The sequence below is a fragment of the Trichoderma evansii genome, assembly GCF_050947405.1.
Source record: "Trichoderma evansii strain SZMC 28006 chromosome Unknown GGI43scaffold_12, whole genome shotgun sequence".
Classification (NCBI taxonomy): domain Eukaryota; kingdom Fungi; phylum Ascomycota; class Sordariomycetes; order Hypocreales; family Hypocreaceae; genus Trichoderma; species Trichoderma evansii.
Genome location: NW_028145194.1, coordinates 239,759 through 261,932, shown reverse-complemented (window position 1 = coordinate 261,932; position 22,174 = coordinate 239,759). Strand labels below are relative to the sequence as shown.

At 50.9% G+C, this 22,174-nt stretch overlaps 7 protein-coding genes across 7 annotated transcripts; 4 read left to right on the top strand and 3 right to left on the bottom strand.

Moving 5' to 3' along the window:
* Positions 1-592: 592 nt before the first annotated feature.
* GGI43DRAFT_427939 (flavin-containing monooxygenase) lies at positions 593-2,319 on the top strand (the record flags this gene model as incomplete). The annotated part of the gene is made up of 2 exons (XM_083208892.1): positions 593-1,110; positions 1,191-2,319. Exons 1-2 carry the CDS (start codon positions 632-634, stop codon positions 2,317-2,319), a joined length of 1,608 nt encoding a protein of 535 aa, XP_083059764.1. The 5' UTR covers positions 593-631.
* An 816-nt stretch (positions 2,320-3,135) lies between these two features.
* On the top strand, positions 3,136-4,628 carry GGI43DRAFT_427936 (uncharacterized protein; the record flags this gene model as incomplete). Its single annotated transcript, XM_083208891.1, has 3 exons — positions 3,136-3,381; positions 3,465-3,745; positions 3,803-4,628. The coding sequence occupies exons 1-3, from the start codon at positions 3,301-3,303 to the stop codon at positions 4,626-4,628; spliced, it is 1,188 nt and encodes a 395-aa protein (XP_083059763.1). The 5' UTR covers positions 3,136-3,300.
* A 534-nt stretch (positions 4,629-5,162) lies between these two features.
* On the bottom strand, positions 5,163-7,712 carry GGI43DRAFT_69357 (translation initiation factor 2A). The gene is made up of 2 exons (XM_083210160.1): positions 6,910-7,712; positions 5,163-6,826 (listed from the first exon to the last, which is right to left on the bottom strand). Exons 1-2 carry the CDS (start codon positions 7,492-7,494, stop codon positions 5,354-5,356), a joined length of 2,058 nt encoding a protein of 685 aa, XP_083059762.1. The 5' UTR covers positions 7,495-7,712; the 3' UTR covers positions 5,163-5,353.
* Positions 7,713-9,044: 1,332 nt separating this feature from the next.
* Positions 9,045-10,791, bottom strand: GGI43DRAFT_69350 (RPAP1-like protein). The gene has a single exon (XM_083210159.1). The coding sequence runs from the start codon at positions 10,617-10,619 to the stop codon at positions 9,357-9,359; it is 1,263 nt and encodes a 420-aa protein (XP_083059761.1). The 5' UTR covers positions 10,620-10,791; the 3' UTR covers positions 9,045-9,356.
* A 3,281-nt stretch (positions 10,792-14,072) lies between these two features.
* On the top strand, positions 14,073-16,507 carry GGI43DRAFT_69337 (uncharacterized protein). The gene is made up of 2 exons (XM_083210158.1): positions 14,073-16,029; positions 16,097-16,507. The coding sequence occupies exons 1-2, from the start codon at positions 14,258-14,260 to the stop codon at positions 16,368-16,370; spliced, it is 2,046 nt and encodes a 681-aa protein (XP_083059760.1). The 5' UTR covers positions 14,073-14,257; the 3' UTR covers positions 16,371-16,507.
* Positions 16,508-17,262: 755 nt separating this feature from the next.
* Positions 17,263-20,203, bottom strand: GGI43DRAFT_407006 (VHS domain-containing protein). Its single transcript, XM_083206190.1, has 4 exons — positions 19,210-20,203; positions 18,408-19,092; positions 17,868-18,343; positions 17,263-17,807 (listed from the first exon to the last, which is right to left on the bottom strand). Exons 1-4 carry the CDS (start codon positions 19,750-19,752, stop codon positions 17,601-17,603), a joined length of 1,911 nt encoding a protein of 636 aa, XP_083059759.1. The 5' UTR covers positions 19,753-20,203; the 3' UTR covers positions 17,263-17,600.
* Positions 20,204-20,621: 418 nt separating this feature from the next.
* Positions 20,622-22,146, top strand: GGI43DRAFT_407005 (ribosome biogenesis protein TSR3). The gene has a single exon (XM_083206189.1). It carries the CDS (start codon positions 20,870-20,872, stop codon positions 22,106-22,108), a length of 1,239 nt encoding a protein of 412 aa, XP_083059758.1. The 5' UTR covers positions 20,622-20,869; the 3' UTR covers positions 22,109-22,146.
* Positions 22,147-22,174: the final 28 nt, after the last annotated feature.

Below are 22,174 nucleotides of genomic sequence, written 5' to 3'. Positions count from 1 at the left end.
TACGGCATCATGGTTGCAGGATTGAATCCTATCCGTCTTACGCTTTAAATCTCTTATGGTAAGTAAAAGGAGCTAAAATAAGGCCCGCCCGGTTTTATGCTGCTAAGCAGCGTATCATGCAGCAGCTGTTGTTTGGGTTGACTGTTATCAATCGGTAACAACAGAGCATGTTAATTCCGATTTGCTAGCCGTCTTGCATTGCCACTATAAGCTACATAAGCTGAGATTTCCCGCTGTGGATATTTAAGAGTCGAATTTACAAGGGCTTAATAGTTTCTTAGGGTTGTATTATCATTGCCTAATTCAGGTAATAATATCTTATAACAAAAGACCCACAGTTAAGTTTTATCAAGGTAGATAGTCCTTCAAGGGCATGCTGCCATTGTCCAGCCTGGGTAAATACGTGTTGTAGAAAATGATGTACATTCAGTTTATGATGGCATATATAGTCCTTTAGGATCATAATATTATTACTTAATCAAGACAAATCACTAGCTCTCTTTGTCCTCCTTATAAGTATATATATACCAATGCCTGCTCTTTCAAATCTCCTGGCCTAAGGAGTATTATCAGTACTTTCCGTATTAGACAGCCCGTATCAACTTACTCAAATCATTGTTTGCCTTGCAAGATGCAGTCGCTTGATGCTATTGTTGTTGGGGCTGGGTTCTCAGGAATCAGCGCTCTCTACCAACTTCAACAACAGGGAGTATCAGCAAAACTATTTGAAAAGGCCCCTGAAGTTGGCGGTGTCTGGTATTGGAACAAATACCAGAATGCAGCCAGCGATACTCCTAGTGAACTCTACAGATTTAGCTGGGATAAAGATAACTTGCAGACTTATCCATGGCCAACCCATGTTCTTCCTCAACAAGAAATTCAAGGCTATTTAAAGCATATTGTGGATCACTATGACTTGAGGCAGCATATACACTTTTCCTCTGAGCTCAAGTCTGCATCTTTTAATGAAGGTGCGTGGACGGTTAAGTTTTCTACTGGTGAAAGCTTCAAGACTACATACTTAATTCTTGCTGTGGGAACATTTAATAAAACCGTTTGGCCTACTTTTCCTGGGCAGGACAAGTTTAAAGGTGAACAATATCACACAGGGTTAGTTTTATTACTACTTGAAGCAAATGCTATTTAAATAGCACTTGTCAACAAGATAAGAACCACCGCTAATTATTCAGACTTTGGCCTGAGCATCGTGATATGCGAGGCAAACGAGTCGGAATTGTTGGCACCGGCTCTTCAGGAGCTCAAATTCTTGTCGGCCTTGCAGATGAGGCAAAGCAAGTAGTATCGTTTCAACGCTCGGCGCAATACGTGGTTCCTAATAGTAAGAGCCCTGTCCCAACTGAATACAGGGACAGAGTGAATAAGACCTATGACGACATCTGGACCAAGGTTCGAAAGTGCCCACTCGGATGGGGCTACGATGTGAAGACTACAAAAACTTTTGATGTCAGCGCAGAGGAGAGAGAGAAAGTCTTTGAGGCAGCTTGGAACTCTGTATGGGGCTTCTCTATGACTTTCGACACATTCGCGGATGTTGTGACAGACGAAGCGGCAAACAGAGAAGTATGCCGCTTTATTCAAAAGAAGATAGACACCATTGTAAAAGATCCCAAGAAGCGTGAGACGCTTACTCCGCCGGCGGATGCACTATGGGATAAGCGACCTGTCTGCTGTGCTGGCTACTACGAAGCTTTTAACAAGGAGAATGTGGATGTCGTTAACTTTAAGAAGACTCCATTAATTGAAGTCACTGAAAAGGGTATCCGGACTTCAGAGAAGGAATACGAATTGGACGTTATTGTCTATGCGACGGGCTACGAACAAGATGGCAGCTGGGCTGAAATCGACATTACCGGGCCGAACGGCAAGTTGTCTGATAAGTACGCTGAAGGATCAACTGCCTATCTAGGAGTCTCCAAGGCGGGATTCCCTAATCTGTTCTTCATGATTGGACCCCAGACACCACTCGCCAGCATCCCATCGATTGCCGTATTCCAAGGCGAATTCCTCACGCAGCTAATCGCAAAAGCCGAGAAGGCGAAGAAAGAGACCGGCAAGCCAGTTGTCGTAGATACTATTCAACAAAACGAAGACGAGTGGGTGAAGCAGTGCAACGCAATTGCAGAGGCAACCGTGTTCCACAAAGGAAACTCTTACTTTTTCAGCGACCACAATACCCCTAGAGCGCCCAAGGATGGTAGGAGACATGTACTTTGGAGTCTTGGAGGTTTCCACACGTATGTCAATGCTTGTCAAGAGGCGGTTGACGCAAACTACCGTGGGTTCACATTTGCTGCCTAGTTGTTGAGATTCATGGAAGCTTTGAATTAATCAATCGAGAGACTGAAGAAAAAAGACACGTGTATTTATTTCGTTACATTCGTTAGAGTAACTGATAGATTTGATTACAACAGCGACAAGGTGTTATTCTTTTCTAATTCTGGGGAGCAATGCTATTTCTCTTTACAACTAGATGATGGTGTTTGCGATGTTTTACAACACTAAAATTCTTCAATTTGAATTGATATCATTTGAATGCAGAGGTTGGGCGCAATAATATGTTATTAAACGCGTGGAATACGCTTTTACTTGTACCCGTCTATGAGTTGGCTTTAGCTTGTGCAATGCAGTTATCTTCAATGTCTTCAGAATCTTCAATGTCTATATATAGTCCAACCCTCTGTTACTCTACGGAACGGTTCAACCATGTCGCAATTTTAAACTAAAAATCTCTCTCGAGAATAGCTTAGATCTTAATATACCAATTCCCGTGTCCTATGCAGTCACACAGATATCCCACCCAGCCGTCTTACATGAAAAACCTCGCCCAGAGTCACTGCTTGCTTCCACTTACAAACCCCAATCTCTCTCTCATTACTAATATTTAGGACCTTTTAAATACAATAGAATTAAAATTGAAACTATTGAGGCACTAAACAGATATAGGATCAAGTCAAATTTGAGTTTCCATTTGAGCCTCATTGCGCCTCTAGTGAGCTAGTGCCCAATGAAAGCAAAGATGAACAAGCCTCAATTTCAGAAGAAGCGAGCATACCAGAGAACAATAGCAGCTCAGATCTTTTTCCTCATCGATTTTCTCTTTATGCGAAAATACCTCCTCACTTTATATTAGTGTAGAGCTGAGCGGTAGTTATGGGATAAGTTTCATGCTGATTCCGAAGCTCAGGTGCCGTTCAAGATAGCTCAAGCAGGAGACCTCCATTCCATCTAAACCTGTCGTCATTACTACACCACTTGAATTAATCTCACCAAAGAAGTGTCATGATTCCTCTCCAACAAAGAGCTTCATCCCCAGAATGCATCCTCGTCGGCGAAACCAGATCAGACATTGCCGGCATCGGTGTAAGTCTCACTCGCCTCTCCTCCCTTTTCTTATCAACTCAATCACAACACTTCTTCCATACATATTAAGCAATCAACCTCAGATCATCATCAGCTTTGTCGGCCAAGCCGTAATATCCCTCTGCCTCGCCGTCTGGGCCTTCTTCTTTTCCAAGGGCGACTCCTTTAACGGCGGCCACGCGCCCGAGAGCATCGAATATGCCATTGAGCAGAAGCGCCTCGAGTGCGTGTCCGACATCCTCATGGTGGGCAACGACATCCAGCTGGTCATTGGCACGTCGTATATGATTTCTACCTTTTCGAACGGGGGCGGCCTTGATACGTATCATTTGCATCTGGTGTTTGATATTGTCAGCTTCGTTGGGTAAGCCCTCTCTCCCCTTTTCTCTCCCTTATATAACCAACTCACTCATAATTACAGAGTCTCAAGTGCCGCAGCCCTCGTTTGCTGGACATACTGCGACCTAAGACTACATCGCTCATCTTACGAACACGACTGGGCCTCTCATCTCTTCACTCGCTACTTTGCCTGTTTCCGCTCCTCTCACTTCACGCCTCGCCATCGCGCAACTTACCTCTTCGCCGCGCTATATCTCGTCCTCACCATCCTACTCTGCGTTGCCCTCGACAACTGGGCTCTGGACCAACAACCGGGACGCTGCTACTTCTCTCATCTCGTCACCAGCCCCAACGCCAACCATCCGCTCAGCGACAAAGTTTACGTCGGGTTCACTGCCTCATGGATGATTCTCGTCATGTTGGCCGCTGCCCTGTCTGGAGCTCGCTGGAGTCATACTATCCTCATCCTCGCCTTTTTGCAGTTCCCCGTCCATCTATACATGGCGCTGGCCTTGCGCTCCGCCAACCAGGGCAAGTTGGAAGGTGGCGGATATGAAAATGGGTGGGATTTCGGCCAGACTACTGCTGTAATCCTGTTGGCCGTGGCAGGAAGGGAACTCTTCGATAAGGGCCTCGAGTTCTTCTTCTTTGAGAAGGATTTGAGGAAGAGCAGAGCTCTATCTAATCGGAGCGGTAAAAGGGATCGTGATGACGGTGGCCCTGATAGTCATGAGCTTACTGGAATAGCTAGTACGGAGGAAGGTCATTCATATTATAATGCCAGTGGCGCGATATACGGGGAGCGATTGGGAGAGAGATCATCGCTTGCAAAGACAGTGTCGAAAGCGACCAACTCGGGGGATTCAAGGTTGGAGGAAAAGAGACAAGACTCATCTTCCATACCATGATAGCATACAATATCGACTAGTATAATCATTGTAATAGAACATATACTTATCCAAAACGGTTTATCAGGACACTCCATCATTATAATAGACAGATAAACACTTCACACATCTCTGCTTATACCAAGAATCACCACATATAAATAAAATCTTAAGTTCAACATGTACGTTTTGTATTATGCATCATGACATTTTGCCAACAACCACCTGCGTCCTTTCAGCAGGCTCCTTTCCTTTGTCGACGTAACCCCACGGATCTAAATATTCCAGGGCAGCAATCCCTCAGAGAAATAAAATACCGCCTACCTTACCAGGCATGTATAAATAGTTCTCCCTATTTTCCATAACTATTTACCGACAATAAAAAAACCTTTTCTTGCCTCGGCAACAGTGGCGCGAGAGAGTCCTTTGATGCAAGCATTATTATCCCTTTTTCCTTTTTCTTTCTTGTCCAAGAAATGATTCGCGTTGCAACGGTGTACAAAAAACCCCAAATTCCCAAGGTCCCCTCAGCCACTATCCTTGTGATTTTCTCTTAACCTGGCCGCTCAGTAATAGCCCTTAACCGAAGTGTTGCATACCATGAAAAGCCACCGCCGGAGAATGCCGGCCTATGGGACGCCCAATTCCACAAACAAAAATAAATAAAAATTCCATTTCTTGCTTCTGATCTTAACCCCAAGTCTCCGATATATCCCCTCCACGTTCACCCAATCAGTTCAATGCATCTAAGACTCGCCACCTAGGGAGTCCAACTCCTTAAGAACGGACGCCTTGGTGTGGATCTTCTTAAGCTGAGTATCCTCAAGCTTCTCACCGCCAGCAAGGCGCATCTCCAGGTCCTCAATGGCCCTAACCTTCTTCTGAAGACTACGAATCTTCTTGGCGTTGGGATTCTGTGATCCTGCGGGTTCGGTGGGAGCATTGGGAGGAGGTCCGGAGTGGTGGTGCTGATGTCCATTCTGGCCGTTTTGGTTTCCATTCTGTCCTCGGGGGCCCTGGTGGGTGTTGCTTCGGCTACGAGGTCCAGTGTTGTTTCGAGAGCGGCTCCTGAATCCGCGGCCGTTCTGGTTGCCGCCGGCAACTCCACGCCTATCCGGGCTGCGGCCCTCATGGTCCTGAGGCGGCGGGGCAAGGCTGGCTCCTCCGTTAGGTTCGGGCTCTAGCTTACCATCGCCTTGGTTGTTCTTCTTGCTGCGCTTCTTCTTGTTCTTCTTAGCAGCGCCATCCTCGGCAGGTTCCGCTCCAGGCACAGTCCTGACGGCTGGGGTGTCAGCCAGCTCAGCACCAGGGACGCCACGTCTGGGTCTACCAAAGCCGTTCTGATTCACATTTTGGGTTCCATTGCTAACGAAGTGAGCAGTGCCGCCCTCATCTTCGCGCTTGAAGTGAAGAGGCGTGGCCAGTCCGCGAGCGCCGGGTGGTCGATAGGCTCCGGCAGGCTTGCTCGGAGCCTTGACGTTGCTGAGGAACGTCGCCGCCGACGCGTGCGCAACAGGAACATGGGAGAGCGGGTCGCCGCCCTCGATGTTCTCTCCGGTAGCAGGTCGCCACAGAACGCTGTACAGCTCGACCATATCTTCGTTGTACATGAGTCCACCGGTGACGTGCCACAGCTTGACACCGTTGTCAACACGCAGACGAGGAGAGGTCGTAGCCGTCATGATGTAGCGGCTGTCAGGGCTCCATTCGCACACACTGGGGTTACCACTCTCGATGGTGCAGACCTTTCGGTTGTCCTTTTCCAGATCATACACGTCAATCTGACCAGCAAGATTGCCGAAACCAGCAACGAGGACGAATCGGCCGGTAGGCGAGAAGGTGATGGTGTTGCGAGGTCCAAGGGGGAACGAGTGCACCGCAACGCCGCGATCGTTGAAAATGGTCGTCTTGGCAGGCATGTAACCATATACCACGCCAAACTGTCGAGACGAAGGCGACCACGAGACGTCGTGGATGGGACCCTCCTTATCCAGAGTCACGCGAGCATCCAAAGAGCCGTTGGTGCTCAGCAGATACAGGGTCGTCTCTCCGTAGTAGCTCTTGCCAGAGCGGTCCACGTCAGTCTGGGCCAAGACCAAAAGGCTAGAGCCCCGCTTGTTCCACTTCAGCTGCACTTTGTCTCCCTTGAAAAAGGTCTTTTGAGAAATAGGGTTCTGGAATGCGGGTACGTTGAAGACCTTGACGGCTGCGGGAGCTCCCTAAATAAAAAAGTAAATGTTAGAATGGTGATATTTCACAGCAGAAGCATTGGATAATCAAGTATATATTGGTGAAGGCTTACCTTGCGCTCGGGGATAAAGACAGCCACGGCATGCTGAGTGCCCGGGGCCAGGGCGAAATTGGTAACTCCCTCGACACGCAGCTTGTTCCAAACTGTGACGAGGTCGTGGTTCTGGAAGAATTGCACTTCGTTGGTGACGAGACGGGCGCAGTAGGCTTCGTCGGCAGTGTACTGCAGGTTCCAGTTGCCCTGCTGCTTCTGGACGAATTGGCCTACAGGCAGCTTGGCGGAGGCATCAATGCCCTCCTCCACGGTGCGCCAGACCTTGAGGTTCTTGGTGGCATCACCAGCCTCATCCTTGGCCGGGCGCTCCCAGGTGATGAGAAAGGTGCCGAGAGGCGAGAAGCCGAGCTCGTAGACGTTGGTGATGGGCAGGTTCAGGGCCGACTGGCCGCTGGTGGTATCGACCACGCTGACGGCCTCAGGCGTAGCCCAGCCAAAGTAGCGGCCACATGGCGAGTAGGCACAGCACCGCAGGTTTCCCTCGGGCTTGGTGAACCCAGAAAGGGGCTCGTAGACCGGAGCGGCGTCAAAGACGCCAATGGTCTTCTGGGTTCGGTAGGCGAACTGCAAAGGAGGTGCCATGGCTAGTCAAAGTCACAGAAATCTCCGTAAGTAAAACAAGTTGGGGGTTGCAGTTGGTCTGGAAGGTCGCCGGTCGTTGCAAAAATCAAAGTTCTTGTCTTGGCTTCTTGTCGGTATCTATCAATTGAACCGGGATATCTTTTCTTCGCTATCTGCGGGTGATTGCGCAGGCGAGCCAAAAAAAGGGGGTTTGTTTTGATGAGATGATGGGAACTCTCCGCACTGCAGAAGATCCTGACAGGCTGTACAGACAGCGGGCGTCAAAGGGGAAAAATCGGTGGAAGTGGATAGAGATCGCTTCCGTCCGTCAGCAACAATAACAATGATCGTTGCCGAGAGTCTTTGCAGGTAAGAAAAAAAAAGATGCCAGATGCTGACTTCTTTTTTTCGATGTCGGTGAGGACCGGGGCTTTGTCTCTTGCGGTCGTTTTGTCGTGATGTGGTGGGAGAAGCGTCACTGCCTTGTCGATCGAAGGAGTTTCGGCGAGCACGGGCACGAGCGGAACAGCGGCGTCAGATTGTTCAAACCAGGGAGGCAGGAAAACGAAGTCGACGACGCGCTGACAGAAAAACGACAGAGTCCAAAAGCACAAGATGGAGCGAGAAGAGAGAAGAGAAGATTGCAAGCACCCAAGGCGAGGGGAGACAAATTGGCTGGCGACGGCGGTGCCGTGTTGCTTGTGGGCTGGAGGGAGAGTGTAAGAAGAAAGGCCTGTGGCGGCAAAAGTGTGGGCGATGTTTTTTTTTTTTTTCTGTCAGACCCCACCGCTGCCGCCGCAAGGTTCAAGGCTTTAGGGGGACAAAGAGAGAAAAAAAAAAGCCAAGTCCCCAGCGCCACGCTAAAGCCTGGCAAATCCCTGGGTTTGGGACGGAATGGCTCATTGGTGCCCGGGCTTGCCCAGCCAATCAGCAGGGACGGTTTGAAGGCTTTTATCAACTGCCATTGGCACTGTGAGCAGCCAGTCACGAATGCTGGGCTCCAGAGAATACATCAAAGATAGGTATTATACTGTAGATCTATTATGTAAATGCATATGTATTTATAAGAGCTAACAAAATAACTACATGAACGAGATGGAAGACTTCTGCAAAATTATTCAAAAGAATAGAATGCACCCAACACCCTTCTTCATCTTCTTCATCTCCTTGATCGGGCCTGCATCTCACCCAGATAAGGCACCAGCTGCAGTGATAAACATGCAGCGCGTTCGCTGGCATTTCACGTCACACAAATTCTAATTGGACACCCATGACACGCATAAGCCTCATGCAGTTGAACAAACGAAGAAAATAAATTAGGAATTGAGCTGGCGTTTGTTATCGGATTTTTTCCCAAGGTAGCATTCCCAGCGGCTAGATTGCCGCATACGGGAAGAAGGGCATTCAAAATCCCGAGACCAAAAACCTAGTGGTTGCGGACAACTCACTTACATCCCACTTAGTCGCGTGGGCTAGAGACATGAAATAGATTAAATAATTTGTACACGTCATAGGGACCATTTGAGTAGCTGCATTTGAGAATCATACACGTCAACTACAGTACGAAAAGGTGTTTGTAAATACCCCGTGCTCGTTCTAACACGGCGCATCAGTTAGGTAGACACCTGAGGTCCCTTACTTACCTACCTAGGTAGGCAGCTTACGGAGAATATCACACCTTTTGCTAATTTTAGTAGTACGGGTTCATCCATCTCCCATCACGTGTAGCCTTCATGCGCCTGATAGCTGTCTCTAAATATTTAATTTGGCGCTAATTCATAGAAAGATATTCAAGTAGTAAATGCTATGGTAATAAACTTCGCGTGTTGGCAGAAACAGCACACAGTGGTATCATTGAGAGCGCCTCATTTTCTTCTCCTGCACTACCTCACCTGCAGCTTCTCCCGCCATCCGCCCTTTTCGAAAAGCCATAGGGCTTCCACGGCATACGCCCGGCTGCCCCTGTGGCCGCCCTCACCCATGCTCGCCTCAGCTAGGCTCTCCAGTACCCGCCCCTCCTTCACGGCGGTCCAAATTCCCTGGGCAATGGGGTGATTCAGGGTTGTTCCCCATTCGCCGCGCCCCAGACGATACAGAATTCGGCCTAGAGTTTGGAACGCTATGCAGCGCTGCGCCGGTACGGCACTTCTCGCCAGTCTAGCGAGTTCCGTAATGGTATAGCCGGCGGCCTCGGGGGCTTCTCCGTGATGATGCAGTCCGATAGACGAAGGAATCGACCGGCTAACTCGCGGCGAGAGGAAGCGTCCACGGAAGTCGAATCGCAGAGCCGAGACGCTGATTTCGGGATGGGGATAATACGATGAGTCCTTGTCGGCAGGGCTATCTTCGGTGGGAACTGGTGCCATCCAAGCCAGCTTGCTGGGGTCGGCGGCGAGATTGGGAAAATATTTCTCGTGAAGAGTGGCAAGGAAATTGGGGTCGGAAGGGTCCAGGTCCGGGAGGCTCGGCGGTACGGGAAAATGTGTTGTTTTTGGGAGATCAGTAATTGGGAAGAGGTCAGGCGGGATTTGGGATGGTGCACGGTCTTCATCGTAGTTATCAGCGATTTTCTTGGTTGACTTCGCCTGAGTGGCAGCCGCAGGAGCAGGTGTAAATTTGGGTTTTGATTCTGGCTCGATGATCTCTGGAGTATCGTCTTCAACAGTGACAGCTTTTGGCAAGGCGTCGACGCGGATTTCAGGGGGCGAAGGCGATGAAGCTGCCTGTGGTTCCTGGGGCTCTGGTATGTTAAATGGCGAGTTTGGGTCTGGCTCATCAATGGTAGCTCTCTGAAGCAGGCGCTGTATAAGCGCGGGATTCAGGCCCTTGATGATATCCTCTTGCGCCTGTGAAATCTCTTGAGGTGTCATGTCATTAATCTTTTGCTGGTTCTCTTTATCTATGCGCCTTCTCTCAGCTTCGTCGAAGCTTAGCGACTGGTCTTGCTGCTGTGATTGCTTCGGCTGTGACGTCGATGACTCGCCTGATGCACCGCCATTTCGCTGCTGCTTGAACGCCGAAGGCTTCCATCGCCTCTTATGCTGAGGGAACCCAGTCGAGGAGATGGGGCCCGAAGGAAACTCGACAGGCTTGGCCACCTTTTGGTCTCGCTCGACAATGTCGCCGATCAGCAGCGTGGGATCCATGGTGCTGTTGGATATAGCTGTCTTGGACTGCTAGATATTGATTGGAAATGCCTTTCAATGGGCAGCAGTCGAGAAAATGTTGGCGGGGTGGAGGATGCCGGCAGAGCCCCACACCTATCGATAAGTATTACTCCACTGTGGAACGTGTCCGAAAAGCAAATATCGCACGGAGTACAGGGCGCTGCGGCTCCCAGCAGTGCATTACTAGCTGTAATTTACCACTGCCCAGAAAGATTGGTAGCATCTCGTTTGTTTATCTGCAGGGCAGCAATGCATGGCGCCGCGTGCGGTTGCATGCGATTAATTTTCTTCCGCGATATTTTCCCATAAGTCACTCTTTGCGGCAGGCGACACGAGACTGGCAATGACAGGCGAGCTGTAGCGATTGAGTTCCCTCGCGCTCGCAAGCTGTGGCTGTTTCAGGCCATGTAAAGTTTAAAAAAAATCGGAGCGATGCCAAGCAATTATTAATCTGTCTTGCAGCGCACCGGCAGGGGGGCGATTTATTGCCTGCCATTCTACATGCCTGCTGGTTATTAACCCGATTTTTAACATGTGTTGAAGCGACTCATAATTTGTCAGGCTGACGGCATGTTGCCAGGCAGTTGGTAAATATGTCCTCGGCATCAGCCTGCCGTCGAAACAAGGACCCCCCACGATTGACCGCCGGTTAGCATTTCTAGATCAAATCTAGAGTTTCGGCGGCCCAGCCATCCAGGCGCACCGCCACACCTGCATTAGTGCCACGCGGGTTCCCAGCAAGTTGTAGCGCATGACAGGGGCTTAATTGGCAAAACGGTGGCCAGAAACAGAGCCGAAATGCAGACAGCTGAGACAGTGTCGTGGCAAGGCGTGTCTTGAGAACACATATTACTCAATGCCATGACCCTGCTGGTACGGGTACTGGGGTGGACTGGCACTTGCTTGTACCCAGCCTTGGGTATCTATACGCGCACATTATTGTTGTCTGCGACAGCTGGCCTCATGGCGAGATTTGACGGGAAAAGGGTAGCATTCATCGCCTGATCGGCCATAGCTAGCCACAACTAGCAGTACGCCACACCACTGGGGGACGTACGGCAGGACCTATTATTCCGTGCAGTTGTCCCTTTAGCGACGTGTGCGTCCTGTACCGAAAACAGCGCAGCAGCTGGGAAAAGCGCCGACATTAGCCCCCGACGCCATGTAATTTACCAAATACCAAAGTGAGCTGACAATAGTTTTTTTTTTAGTTCATTTCTTCAGAGAAATAAAGGAAGAAAAAAGCTTCTGCGCCGTTCACAAGTCCCGTTCTTGGGTGCCATCTCCCTGGATCGGTAAAGGGAGATGGTCGCAGCGACTTTAGCGAAGCGAGACCGAATGTCTCTGATTTAGGGGCAAGTGTTGGGGACAAAAAAGAATGGGCAGCTATGAGACCTGCATCGAGAGGTGCAGCAAAATGTCTCACTCTTCTATCCGCAACGGCGCCCCGTCTGCTCTTGTTTTCTCGCTCTCATTTCTTTTTCCTCTTCTTCCCCCATTCTCCAGTCCTTCCTTCAGCTTACCCAAATGGGCGTCCCAGCGAATCAGACACGGCGCAGCTGATGGCCACCGTCGTAGCGGGCCGCGCCTATCTGGCTGCCACCAGCCATGAAAATTAAAAAAAGACACCGGCGGCGAGCTTGTGAGTGGGGCGCCTTTTTCCGGAATCTGGCCTCTGGCTGTGCTCCATTTTGGAGAAAACAGCCAATCAGAGCCCCGTTTGGTATTCCTGCAGCGCGCTTCTCGGGTCAACAGAAGGCTTTGGCCTAAGTGCGTGCCGCGTCTAATTCGCACGCTGATTGGCCCGCTGGCCGATGGCCCTCCCCCCTACTCTGCGCATCTCAATAGCGCCCCCACAGCTACTTTGTTAGGGGACTCTGGGGTGCCGCAAGGCACGACGAGTACATGGATCAGACCACGCTACTGTGCCTGTTTCTCAACCTTGCATCCTGAATTCTCCGGCAGTGGTCAATCGTGTATCACCGGTCGATCGCGGACACTATTCAGTGTTGAAGAATCGGAAAATGAGAGTCGAATAAATACTGATAGTAGCGCTATATTCTCAAACTGCCAGTGCTTGTCGATCGCTAATCACGAATGCTACCCAGCTGCTCGCATGCGCTATCGGAAATAGAAGCTCGATTGGCGTCCCAAACGCAGCATCTTCTGTCTACAGCCTAGTGCAGATGCCTTAGTCCCGTGATCCGACGCTAAACCCTGGCCGGTGCAGCCCCGGTCCTGGCGCTGCTGCATATTTGTTCCCTTTTTTTTAGAGACCCTGGCCTAGCCTGTCAAATAAGAGTTAATTGCAGACCCGCGCCAACTTCGGCTCGCATCTCTCTTTTCCAGCATTGCCGGCTTTGGCTCCTGGTACTTGTGCCGTGGTACCACGTTCATCAATTCCGCTTGCTGGATGCTCCGTGCTCATACTGTGCGCCAGCTGGACGGCATAAAAAAAAGAACGAGAATTATTAGTCGTGCTACCTTGAGTTGGTTTGCTGCTAGTGCTAATGGCAGCAGCGGTATTAGTATTCCATATTATTTCATACCGCTACCCCCCAGGGCCCCACGCCCATTGAATTAGAGAAGCTGTACGTGTAAGGCATCCATCCATCCCATCCCATTCTGCTTGGGGGATTGGCATTTGCATTATCCCGTGTAATCGCCAGTGACCGAAGTCAACCGAGCTGCTGAGGTTTTCGGTTTTCCCAAACCACGCGCTGGCCGTGCCCCGTTTTTCTGGTCTTTTGTTAGAAAAGCACAACTGCTATATTGTCGCCATCCCCAAATCGAGCCAAAAATCCCCCATCATTTCCCCCTCCCTCCTCTTTTTTCCAACCCCCTTCTGACTCTCCCCTTTTCCCTACCCATTTTCCTCTCCCAACACCGCATTTGAGCGCAAAATCTCAGCTGCTCAGCCATCAATCTCGCACCTTTGCAGCGCCGTCGCCATCGCCAGACGCCGTGCAGTCAATCCGTTGCAGCCGCCTCCAGCTGTTGCAGCCGCTGCAGCCCCGCAGCCTCAGTGCATCTGCCCGGCCGCAGCGCAGCTCCCGCCACAGCCCGTCGCCCGCGTTTCTCGCCCAAGTGGCCGATTGTGAGGCTATTCGCAAATCCAGCCCGGCTCCACTCCTCACGTTTCCAGCTTCCCCCCAGTCCGGCTTCCGGCCACTCACGTAACGTCACACTTTCTGCACACCATCGCCTGCCTGCTTGTGAAGGGCCGCAGCCTCGTTGACGCGCCATTTGCAAGGCTGCGATTCAAGCTTTTTTCTTTTTGCTCGTTTGTCTCTTTGTCCAAGCCGACGGGCCGCTTCTGTGTCGTTTGACTTGTTTTAATTTTCTTTATTACTCTTCATAAAATTTCATGTTTTAATCCATAATTCTACTATTTTTTACCGAGGAAGAAAATACCGCCGAAAGCCACTAGCCATCTCGCCATTGACGCAGAGGAAACCCACTGAGCTTTCGCGCAAACTGTCCATCTCCAGCATCTCTTCTCGCCAGCCACCTGCATGCTTGGTTGATCCTTCGCTGTACCGCCCCCAGGTTAGAATTCGACGACACTAGACGGCCGTCTCCGTCTCTCTCGCTTCCGACTTCGCGTCGGCCCTAATATGGCTGCTGCTGGAGACGCATCCACGCGATTCGATTCCTCCGCAGGCGAACTCTCTTCTCCCCCTTCAGGCTCCCTCTCAGAACCCGGGTCGCCCTCTCACGGGGCTGGCCGCCGTCCCAACACCTCCGCAAAGCGCTCAGGACCCGAAATGGACCAAATCGTCGTCAGCGGCGACCAGAACTCGCAGCAATACTCGCAACAGTATGCGCCGCCGCCACCGCCAGGCACCTCTCCAGGCCCTACGTCTGGCTCGCGAACACAAACACCAAAACGGTACTCACTCATCGACGGCGAATGGGTGCAACTAACGGCCGCCGGTGTCCCCCGTAAGAAACCGGGACGCAAGCCCGGCTCCGTCGTCAAACCCAAGGCTCCAGCAGAGAACGCAGAGCAGCCCAAGGTGCGCCGGCCACGAAAATCTCGTGAGGCTGAGACGACAACGACGCTGCCCGTTCAGCGCAAGAGAAAGCTGGCGCCGGCATCTGATATCGATAGTGATGCACCCAGTCCCAGGCCGCTGGCCCCTGCAGGCACGGGACCGCCGTCATCATCCCCCTCGCTGCACGCTCAGCTGGGCGACTCCCTGACTTCGACGCCGCAGCATCAGCTCCAGCAGCTCCCGGACAGGCGATACTCGCCCAAGATGCAGAAGCGCGAAGGATATCCAAGTTCTATGCAGAGCATTCTCAACGCCGACCCACCGCCCGCGACTCGGTCGCCGTCAAATAGCATCACCAGTCCCATCCCGGTGCGCACCAGCGGTCAGAGCTACGATCCCATCCGGGGCAATTATGATCCCGTCCGAGAGACCATGACTTCGCACTACTCTTCAGCTGCTGGCTCGCCGCGCGCAGTCCTGGCCGCGCCAGCGCATCGCTCGCCGTCCATTGCTAGCATGATCGAGCCTCAGCCCGCTACCACCAAGCCGTCGCCCAGCCAATCTCACCTAGCCTACCCGCCTGCCATGTCTCAACCGCGATTGCAGGCTCCCGACGCCACACCGTTACCACCTTCTCCGTCCTACGTTCCCAAGACATCGACTTCCACCCCCGCCAACCAAACCCCTGCCTTGAAACCTGCCGTCCACGAAATAAAACGCGACGCTCCGACACCTACGCCGGCGGCTCCTGCAGCGACCCCGCGGCCAGTTGTTGACCAATCTAACTTTACCACCATCGCCAACGGGCCTGTGAAGAAGGTGTCACCAAAACAAAAACCCATCACCGGCGTCTCAACACCAAAGACAGACATGCTGGACGAAACCATTATGGAGATGGACGAGAGGTCAATTCTCGATTTCGGCAGAGCCCGCCCGGGCGAGGAAAAAGACACGCCCACCATTGTTCTGACGATTCCCCTGACCTCGGGTGAAACCAACAAATATGTAAACTTTATGCGCATGGCTGAGGACCAATACGGCTGGGACGCCTTGCATCCTCGTCTCGCCGCCAATCGAGACCGCAAAGCTCGCATTGCTGCGGCCGCAGCCTCTTTGGAGAAGGTCGAATCTGGCCGCGAGTCCGGTGACGAGATGTCGGTCGACCTATCTGACGGCGAGGGAAGCAATCCCGATAATGGCGGAGTTAGCGGCGCCGACGCCCAGGCTAAACCTAAGAAGAAGCGAAATTTCAAGGAGGACCAGTACGATGTGGATGACGACTTTGTTGACGATTCTGAACTGCTCTGGGAGGCTCAAGCCGCTGCCAGTCGAGATGGCTTCTTCGTTTACTCTGGTCCCTTGGTTCCTGAGGTCGAGAAGCCTGCCACTGGGTACGTATTTCTCATAATCTCATTCCAACCAGATTTTTTTAAGACTACGCTTACTTACACATTACAGTCACGAAGAACGCCCCAGGCGTGGACGAGGCGGAAGAGGCAGCCGAGGAGGAGGCCGAGGAGGAGCCACACGAGGAGGAGCGACAACTGGACGTGGTGGCGGCCCAGGCTCCCGAGGCGGCGCCGCTACAAGAAAACCTCGCATCACAAAATCCGAAAAAGCACAGCGAGAGCGAGAAAAGGCAGAGAGGGAGAGCATGGCCAAGGCATCGGCCAACGGATACCCTCTCCAACCGACAACACCATCACTATCTGTCCGTGAGCTCGGTTCCTAGAAGGGAGACTGGACGATAGAGGAAGTTTGCGACCTCCCTTACGAAATAATGTTTTGACGACTCGGAAGCTATTCAGCAGCTTTTTTTCCTCTTTTCGTTTTTTAATATCCGGCAGCTCTATATGCAAATATCTAATGTTAGCGACCGAAGAACGATCTCATCTCCATTTCGATTTGCGGCTATAGCTGGCTGACGCCTGTTCTTTTCTTATCATCTCTGGATGGCGTTGACGTCTGCGATTGAGGCGCATACCCCTTAGCCACCCTGTTAGGATATGGCAAAGGGGCCATACAGAACCTGTTTTTACTTGTCACATTACTGTGGACAAAGGGAGACTTCCTTTTTTTTTTCCTTTTTTCAGCATGGTTCACAGAATACTGTGTTTCCATATACTTTTGATACAGATATGTCTCAAGGCGAGCTTTGTCTGGTTTTTCATTTGTGTTTTTCTTTCATTCCACCACCTTTGTGTTCGATTTTCCTTATTCTCTTTGATTTTCAATTTCATTGGTTCTTGGTTTCTGTTTGGGAAATTGTATCAAGGCAGAAAGGGACAACTGGGCTGATGGCAGCGGCGTTTATACGGATTTGGTGGAAACAAATGAAAGGGCAATGAGAGAAAACCGTGAGCGGAAAGGGGTGTGGGAGTTGGGAAGACAGAGTATTCAACTGGGTTCAGACCTGACAGGATTGATGGAAATGCCGTTCTCTCATGGGGGCTCACTGTGCATAATGGGCGTGAAAATAGATGGTCGTTTTTCTTTTTTTTATCTCTTTTTCTGTTCATGTGTTTTTTTTTTTTTTCCTCCTTGGACTGGCTCTTTTCTTCTTTGTTATTTTTACTTGTTCTTTTATCATTTGTTTTTCGAGTGTTTTAACATTAATTTCATTACATTTTTAGCTCTTTTAAACTATAAACGATAAAGAGATTTGTATTGAAAAAAGTATTTGTTCCAAAAATCTTTAAGCGCTATGCCACCGCCCAACGAGCCTCTCCTTCTAGTAGTAGTACGGAGTATTCTCCAAGTACTTGTCCTGTACACCTAAATAAGTACATACATACAGGCAGGCAGACAAAATAGACATTCTTCTTCTTCATCTCCCTCCTTTTGTATTATTTGAAAAAAAAAAAAAAAAGCAAATTCACATGTAAATAGAAAAAGAATGTAATATACTTTTTTTCTTCTTCCTTAAATAAAAGAATGAGAAAAATGGTAAGCTTATCTTTTTTTACGCAAGGCTAAACTCAGCAATCTCGCCCATCTCATTCTTCACCTCCTCGCCAACCTTGTATGACGCCCGCCAGCGCAGCTTGACGGATTCGACCCGCTGGTTCCTGTTGCCGGCGTGCCAGACGTCGACTTCTTGGGTGACGCCGCGGCTCTGCTTGGGGGAGAGGGCGCGGCCTGTTTGGGGTTTGAGTTGGAGTTCGTAGCCCTGTTGGAAGGCAAGTTAGCAAAATAGAGAGGGGCAATATTGGGGGAGGGTTGAACGAACCTTTGTAACGGCCAGTTGGAAGTGTAGCTCATTAATAGGTTGCGCAGTGTTGTTGGAAAAGGCAAAGACCATGTTAATTGCGTTGCTGACTGCTGTGCTTCGCTTCGCCAGAAAGTCGGTTCTTAAGCTGGAGTTGCCAGCAGTTCCCTTGTGCTCCGTAGGCTTGGCTTGGGGTTGTTCCGCCGGCAGGGCAGATGAGAAATTCCACTCATCATCGTCGTTGGAGACAGCAGCGGGCTTTGGCGCGGGAGGGCTGGTAGTGAATGAGGCAAAGGCATTAGAGGCAAAGGCATTAGAGGCGGCTGGCGGGGGTGATGTCTGCTGCTGGTAGTTGGGCTGAGGTGTAGCGGACTGAGAGGCGGGAGGAGATGTAAAGGAGGCGAACTGGGAGAATGGAGGGGGTGTATCGTTTTGTCCAGCTCCTCTAGCGGTACTTCCTTGGGTTAAAGACGAGAGGAGTGCGGGTCCAGGGATATCTGATGAAGAGATAGCGTGTTAGAGTAAACAACTTTCAAGGTTAGTTGGGATTATGCTGCTTACTTTGGTTTGCTCCAAATCCCAGAGCAATGCCACCGCCCTGTCCGAACGTGCTCGATTGGCTGCCAATATCCAGGCCAAGGAGATCATTCTCCAATCCACCAGCTTGTGATGAGCCTGCACCATTGCTGCCGTTGCTCTGCGCGGCATCGCCATCAAAATCTATTAGTGACAGCTCGTTTGCTGCTGATGATGATGATGCGGGCACTCCCGAGTGCGATGGTGGGGGTGCACCAGCAGCAATCTTGGCAGCGCCGTCCATGTCGCCCTTCTTCATGAGCTTATAACGCTCAACTGTGCGGTGTATGCTGTCGTTGATCTCCAGCAGCCTGGCCACGGCCTCGTGATCGTCCGACTCCTCTTCGCACATTTTCTGGATCTTAGGCTGAGCGCTCTGCAGGGCGGCGGCAAGTTCACTGAAAACGTCACCGTCTTCCATTTTGTCTCCGGCTCGGAATGCTTCAAGTCGCTCTTCAAGTAGTCTGGCCTTGGCTTGAATCTTGCCAACATCCTCAGCGGCTTTGGCACGATAGTCTGTCTTAGACCTGGTGTCGTAACCAGCCATGACTTTCATTAAACGGTTGGCTTCTTGGAGATCTTCGGGTGTGCCTCGGCGGATAAGTTCTTGTAGCTTGGCTGATTGCGCCTCTCGCTCTTCTTCCTCCATCTCCTCGGCCGATTTCAGGTTCTATATAGTCAGATCAGTTAGCATTGCATCATCTCATAAATAGTAGCCAGGTCTCATATGAGCGCGCAGTAGATGCGCATCTGTTCTGCTAGCCAGGGCGAGGGCAAAGCAACTCACGTCACTGGGATTCAACACGGCAGCATCTTCCCTCCGCACCTCGGGGAACATGTATCCCTTGTAGCTGAGCAGCCGGTGCATGTCCCGGATGAAGCCCAGGTCATCTCTGTATCGGCTCGTCTCGCAAATCGTCATGCGCCATTCTTCAATCAGCTCAAGAATCTTGGCCTGAACGCGGGTCGGCCGAATTGGAGGACGCTCCGGAAATCTCCGCACCAGCTCGTTGAGGAATTCCTTTGTGCTGATCTGCAGGTGGAAGGGGTAACCGCAGTTTTTAACGCAAATGTCGAGCAGGTTGAGGGCCAGCAAGGCAACATTGGGGTTGCGGTGGTTGACGAAGCCGACAATGGCTGTGGCAGCCTCGCGAGGGGCGGTGCCTTTCTTGCTATTGATGAGGTCCGAAATCTCGAGATTAAGCGCCAGGTTGGGCTCGTAGTTTTCGGGACTGCAGGCACCCTGGATGAAGCGCAGGAGCTGAGAAGAAGAGCGGCCAACATCGCCCCAGCGATCGCGAGTCGCAGCGCGAGCAGAAGCAGCTTCCATGTTGTAGTATATTGCGCTGCGCTAAGTTGAAGCTCGATCAAGTGAAAGGGAGCTGTCCTGCGGGGTCGATCTCGGGCTCAAGCCGCAAAGTATTATTTATTGTATATTAGTTCTTTCTCTTGCTGCTGGCTCAATCGAATTCAGCAGCGATTGGGATCGTGATTCAAAAAGCTCGGCAGTTGCAAAAGCTGGGTTCTCGAGTCAGAAGCAAGGCCAAGGACGCCGACGTGGCCGGAGCTGATGCGAGATCAGAGCGATGGTTTCGTACCTCGTAAGCTGTGCCTAGTCGCAGCTCCTTCAACGCCGCAGTGGAAACGCCGGTTTGGACGAGACTCGCTCATCCATTCGCCTCTGCTCTGGCGACGTGGTCACTGTGTGGCGGAGAGGAGAGGCAGCAGCGAAATGAGCGCTGGTGGTTAGTCTGCCGTGGTGGTGGTGCCTGTAATGGCTGTGTTGCTACCGCTACCTGCTAGTGGCCGCGATTTATGTAGTTATCCGGGGTTTGGTCACCAGCGGAGCGCTGTGGGCACCAGCAGCCCGCCCGGTCAGTGCCTAGATGCCGTATATAGTTACAAGATGGTGTAGAGTAGAGGTATTAAAGCGTAATTAACACAGGAAGATAACATACATGATTCACAAATACATACTTCCCTATCTATTGGTATCGTTGAAAGCTAATTCATAGTGGTAAATTTAGTATTAAATTGTAAGTAAAGTAGGCGGGACTCTGAACTATCATTCTCTTTCTTACATTAATTACTTCAATTTAAACTCAGCACTCATAACAGATTGCCTATCTAGCTGTAGTATTCATTAGTAACACACCAAGCAATATCTTGGATTAATTCCTTAAATAGTTCATGGCCATTAAATGTTACCACTACCATCGTCTCTTTTACAGGGTATCCAGAAAACGTTACTGTAATGGAGGGGTAGATCTAGGCGCCCTGTATCGTGAGAGGCACCTAGCCTTGCTAACTCCGATAAGAAAAAAAATATCTTTCCTTACATCATCAAGCCACCACTAAACTCAACTTCCGACCTTGCCAAGCCAAATCTCGCCATTTCCTTCAGCCAGACGAGACTAAATACGATTTACAACTCACAAACCAAAAAAATGGTGCGACACAAGAAGGACTTCGCCGGCAGAGGCAAGAAATTCGGCGGCCGCGGTGGCGGTCCTCCTCGCCAACCCCGCCATCAGAACGATGAAGACGCCGAGGGCTCAGTCGGTCGCCCTGCCTTCAAGGCCGCCTGCTGGGATCTGGGCCACTGCGACCCCAAGCGATGCTCTGGAAAGAAACTCATGAAGCTGGGCATGATGCGCGAGCTGCACCTCGGCCAGCGCCACGGCGGCGTCATCATCACTCCCAACGGCAAGAAGGTCATTTCGCCGGCGGATAGCGAGCTCATGGACCACTTTGGCGCCGCTGTGGTGGAATGTTCGTGGGCAAGAACTAAAGAGGTTCAATGGAACAAAGTCGGTGGCAAGTGCGAGAGATTACTGCCGTATCTCGTCGCCGCCAACACAGTCAACTATGGAAAGCCATGGAGGTTGAACTGCGTCGAGGCATTGGCAGCAGCTTTCTACATATGCGGCCACGCAGAGTGGGCAGAGCAGATTTTGGCCCCTTTCTCGTACGGACCGTCATTCTTGGAGATCAACTCGACTTTGTTGAAGAAGTACGCGGCCTGCGCAGATGAAGCTGGCGTCAAGAGGACGGAAGAGGAGTGGATGGAGAGGCTGGAGCAGGAATATGCTGAGAGCAGAGAGGAGGGTGAAGATGATATGTGGACGAGAGGAAATACCAACAGATTAGCGCCAGTAGACTCTGACGAAGACGAAGAAGAGAATTCGGACGAGGAAGAAGATTCAGAAGAGGAGGGAAGCATCGATGGCATATACCTAGGCAAAAAGCCAACGAACAAAAAGGACAAAGCACAAGAAGAGGAAGATGAGGAAGATAAAGACCCATATGCCCTATCAGACGACAGCGACGACGACGCCGCAATGGAAGAAATCCGCCGCAAAGTCCTCGCCTCCAAAACCTTCACCAACCCTAATCCAAACACAGAAGAAAAGCAGAAGCCCGCAACAATACCTCGTCCACAGCAGTCAAGATTCAAAGCAGATTTGGATATCGAGCCGGACTCTGACAATGAAAACAGTAATGACAGCGACAACAGCGATGGGGACGATGGTGAGGGTGAGGACGATGAGTTTGACAACATCATTGCTGCGACGCCCATTACGGATCGGATAGGGCTGGATAAGTTGAAAAAGGAGAGGGCGAGGGCGGCGATTACGACCAAGACGTTTTCGTCGAATGTGGTTTCTGCGCCGAGCAGATGGTAGTGGCTCATATAATACAATACCATGTCATTTGCTGCCAATATCCGTTTGTTTTACTCCTCTTGACGA

Coding starts and splice junctions, on each gene's coding strand:
- GGI43DRAFT_69350 (XM_083210159.1), bottom strand. CDS start 10,619: ATGGATCCCACGCTGCTGATCGGCGACATTGTCGAGCGAGACCAAAAG.
- GGI43DRAFT_69357 (XM_083210160.1), bottom strand. CDS start 7,494: ATGGCACCTCCTTTGCAGTTCGCCTACCGAACCCAGAAGACCATTGGC. Junction 6,827..6,909: donor TCTTTATCCCCGAGCGCAAG/GTAAGCCTTCAC, acceptor TTTTTTATTTAG/GGAGCTCCCGCAGCCGTCAA.
- GGI43DRAFT_407006 (XM_083206190.1), bottom strand. CDS start 19,752: ATGGAAGCTGCTTCTGCTCGCGCTGCGACTCGCGATCGCTGGGGCGAT. Junction 19,093..19,209: donor CCGTGTTGAATCCCAGTGAC/GTGAGTTGCTTT, acceptor CTGACTATATAG/AACCTGAAATCGGCCGAGGA. Junction 17,808..17,867: donor TCCAACTGGCCGTTACAAAG/GTTCGTTCAACC, acceptor GCCTTCCAACAG/GGCTACGAACTCCAACTCAA.
- GGI43DRAFT_69337 (XM_083210158.1), top strand. CDS start 14,258: ATGGCTGCTGCTGGAGACGCATCCACGCGATTCGATTCCTCCGCAGGC. Junction 16,030..16,096: donor GTCGAGAAGCCTGCCACTGG/GTACGTATTTCT, acceptor TACACATTACAG/TCACGAAGAACGCCCCAGGC.
- GGI43DRAFT_407005 (XM_083206189.1), top strand. CDS start 20,870: ATGGTGCGACACAAGAAGGACTTCGCCGGCAGAGGCAAGAAATTCGGC.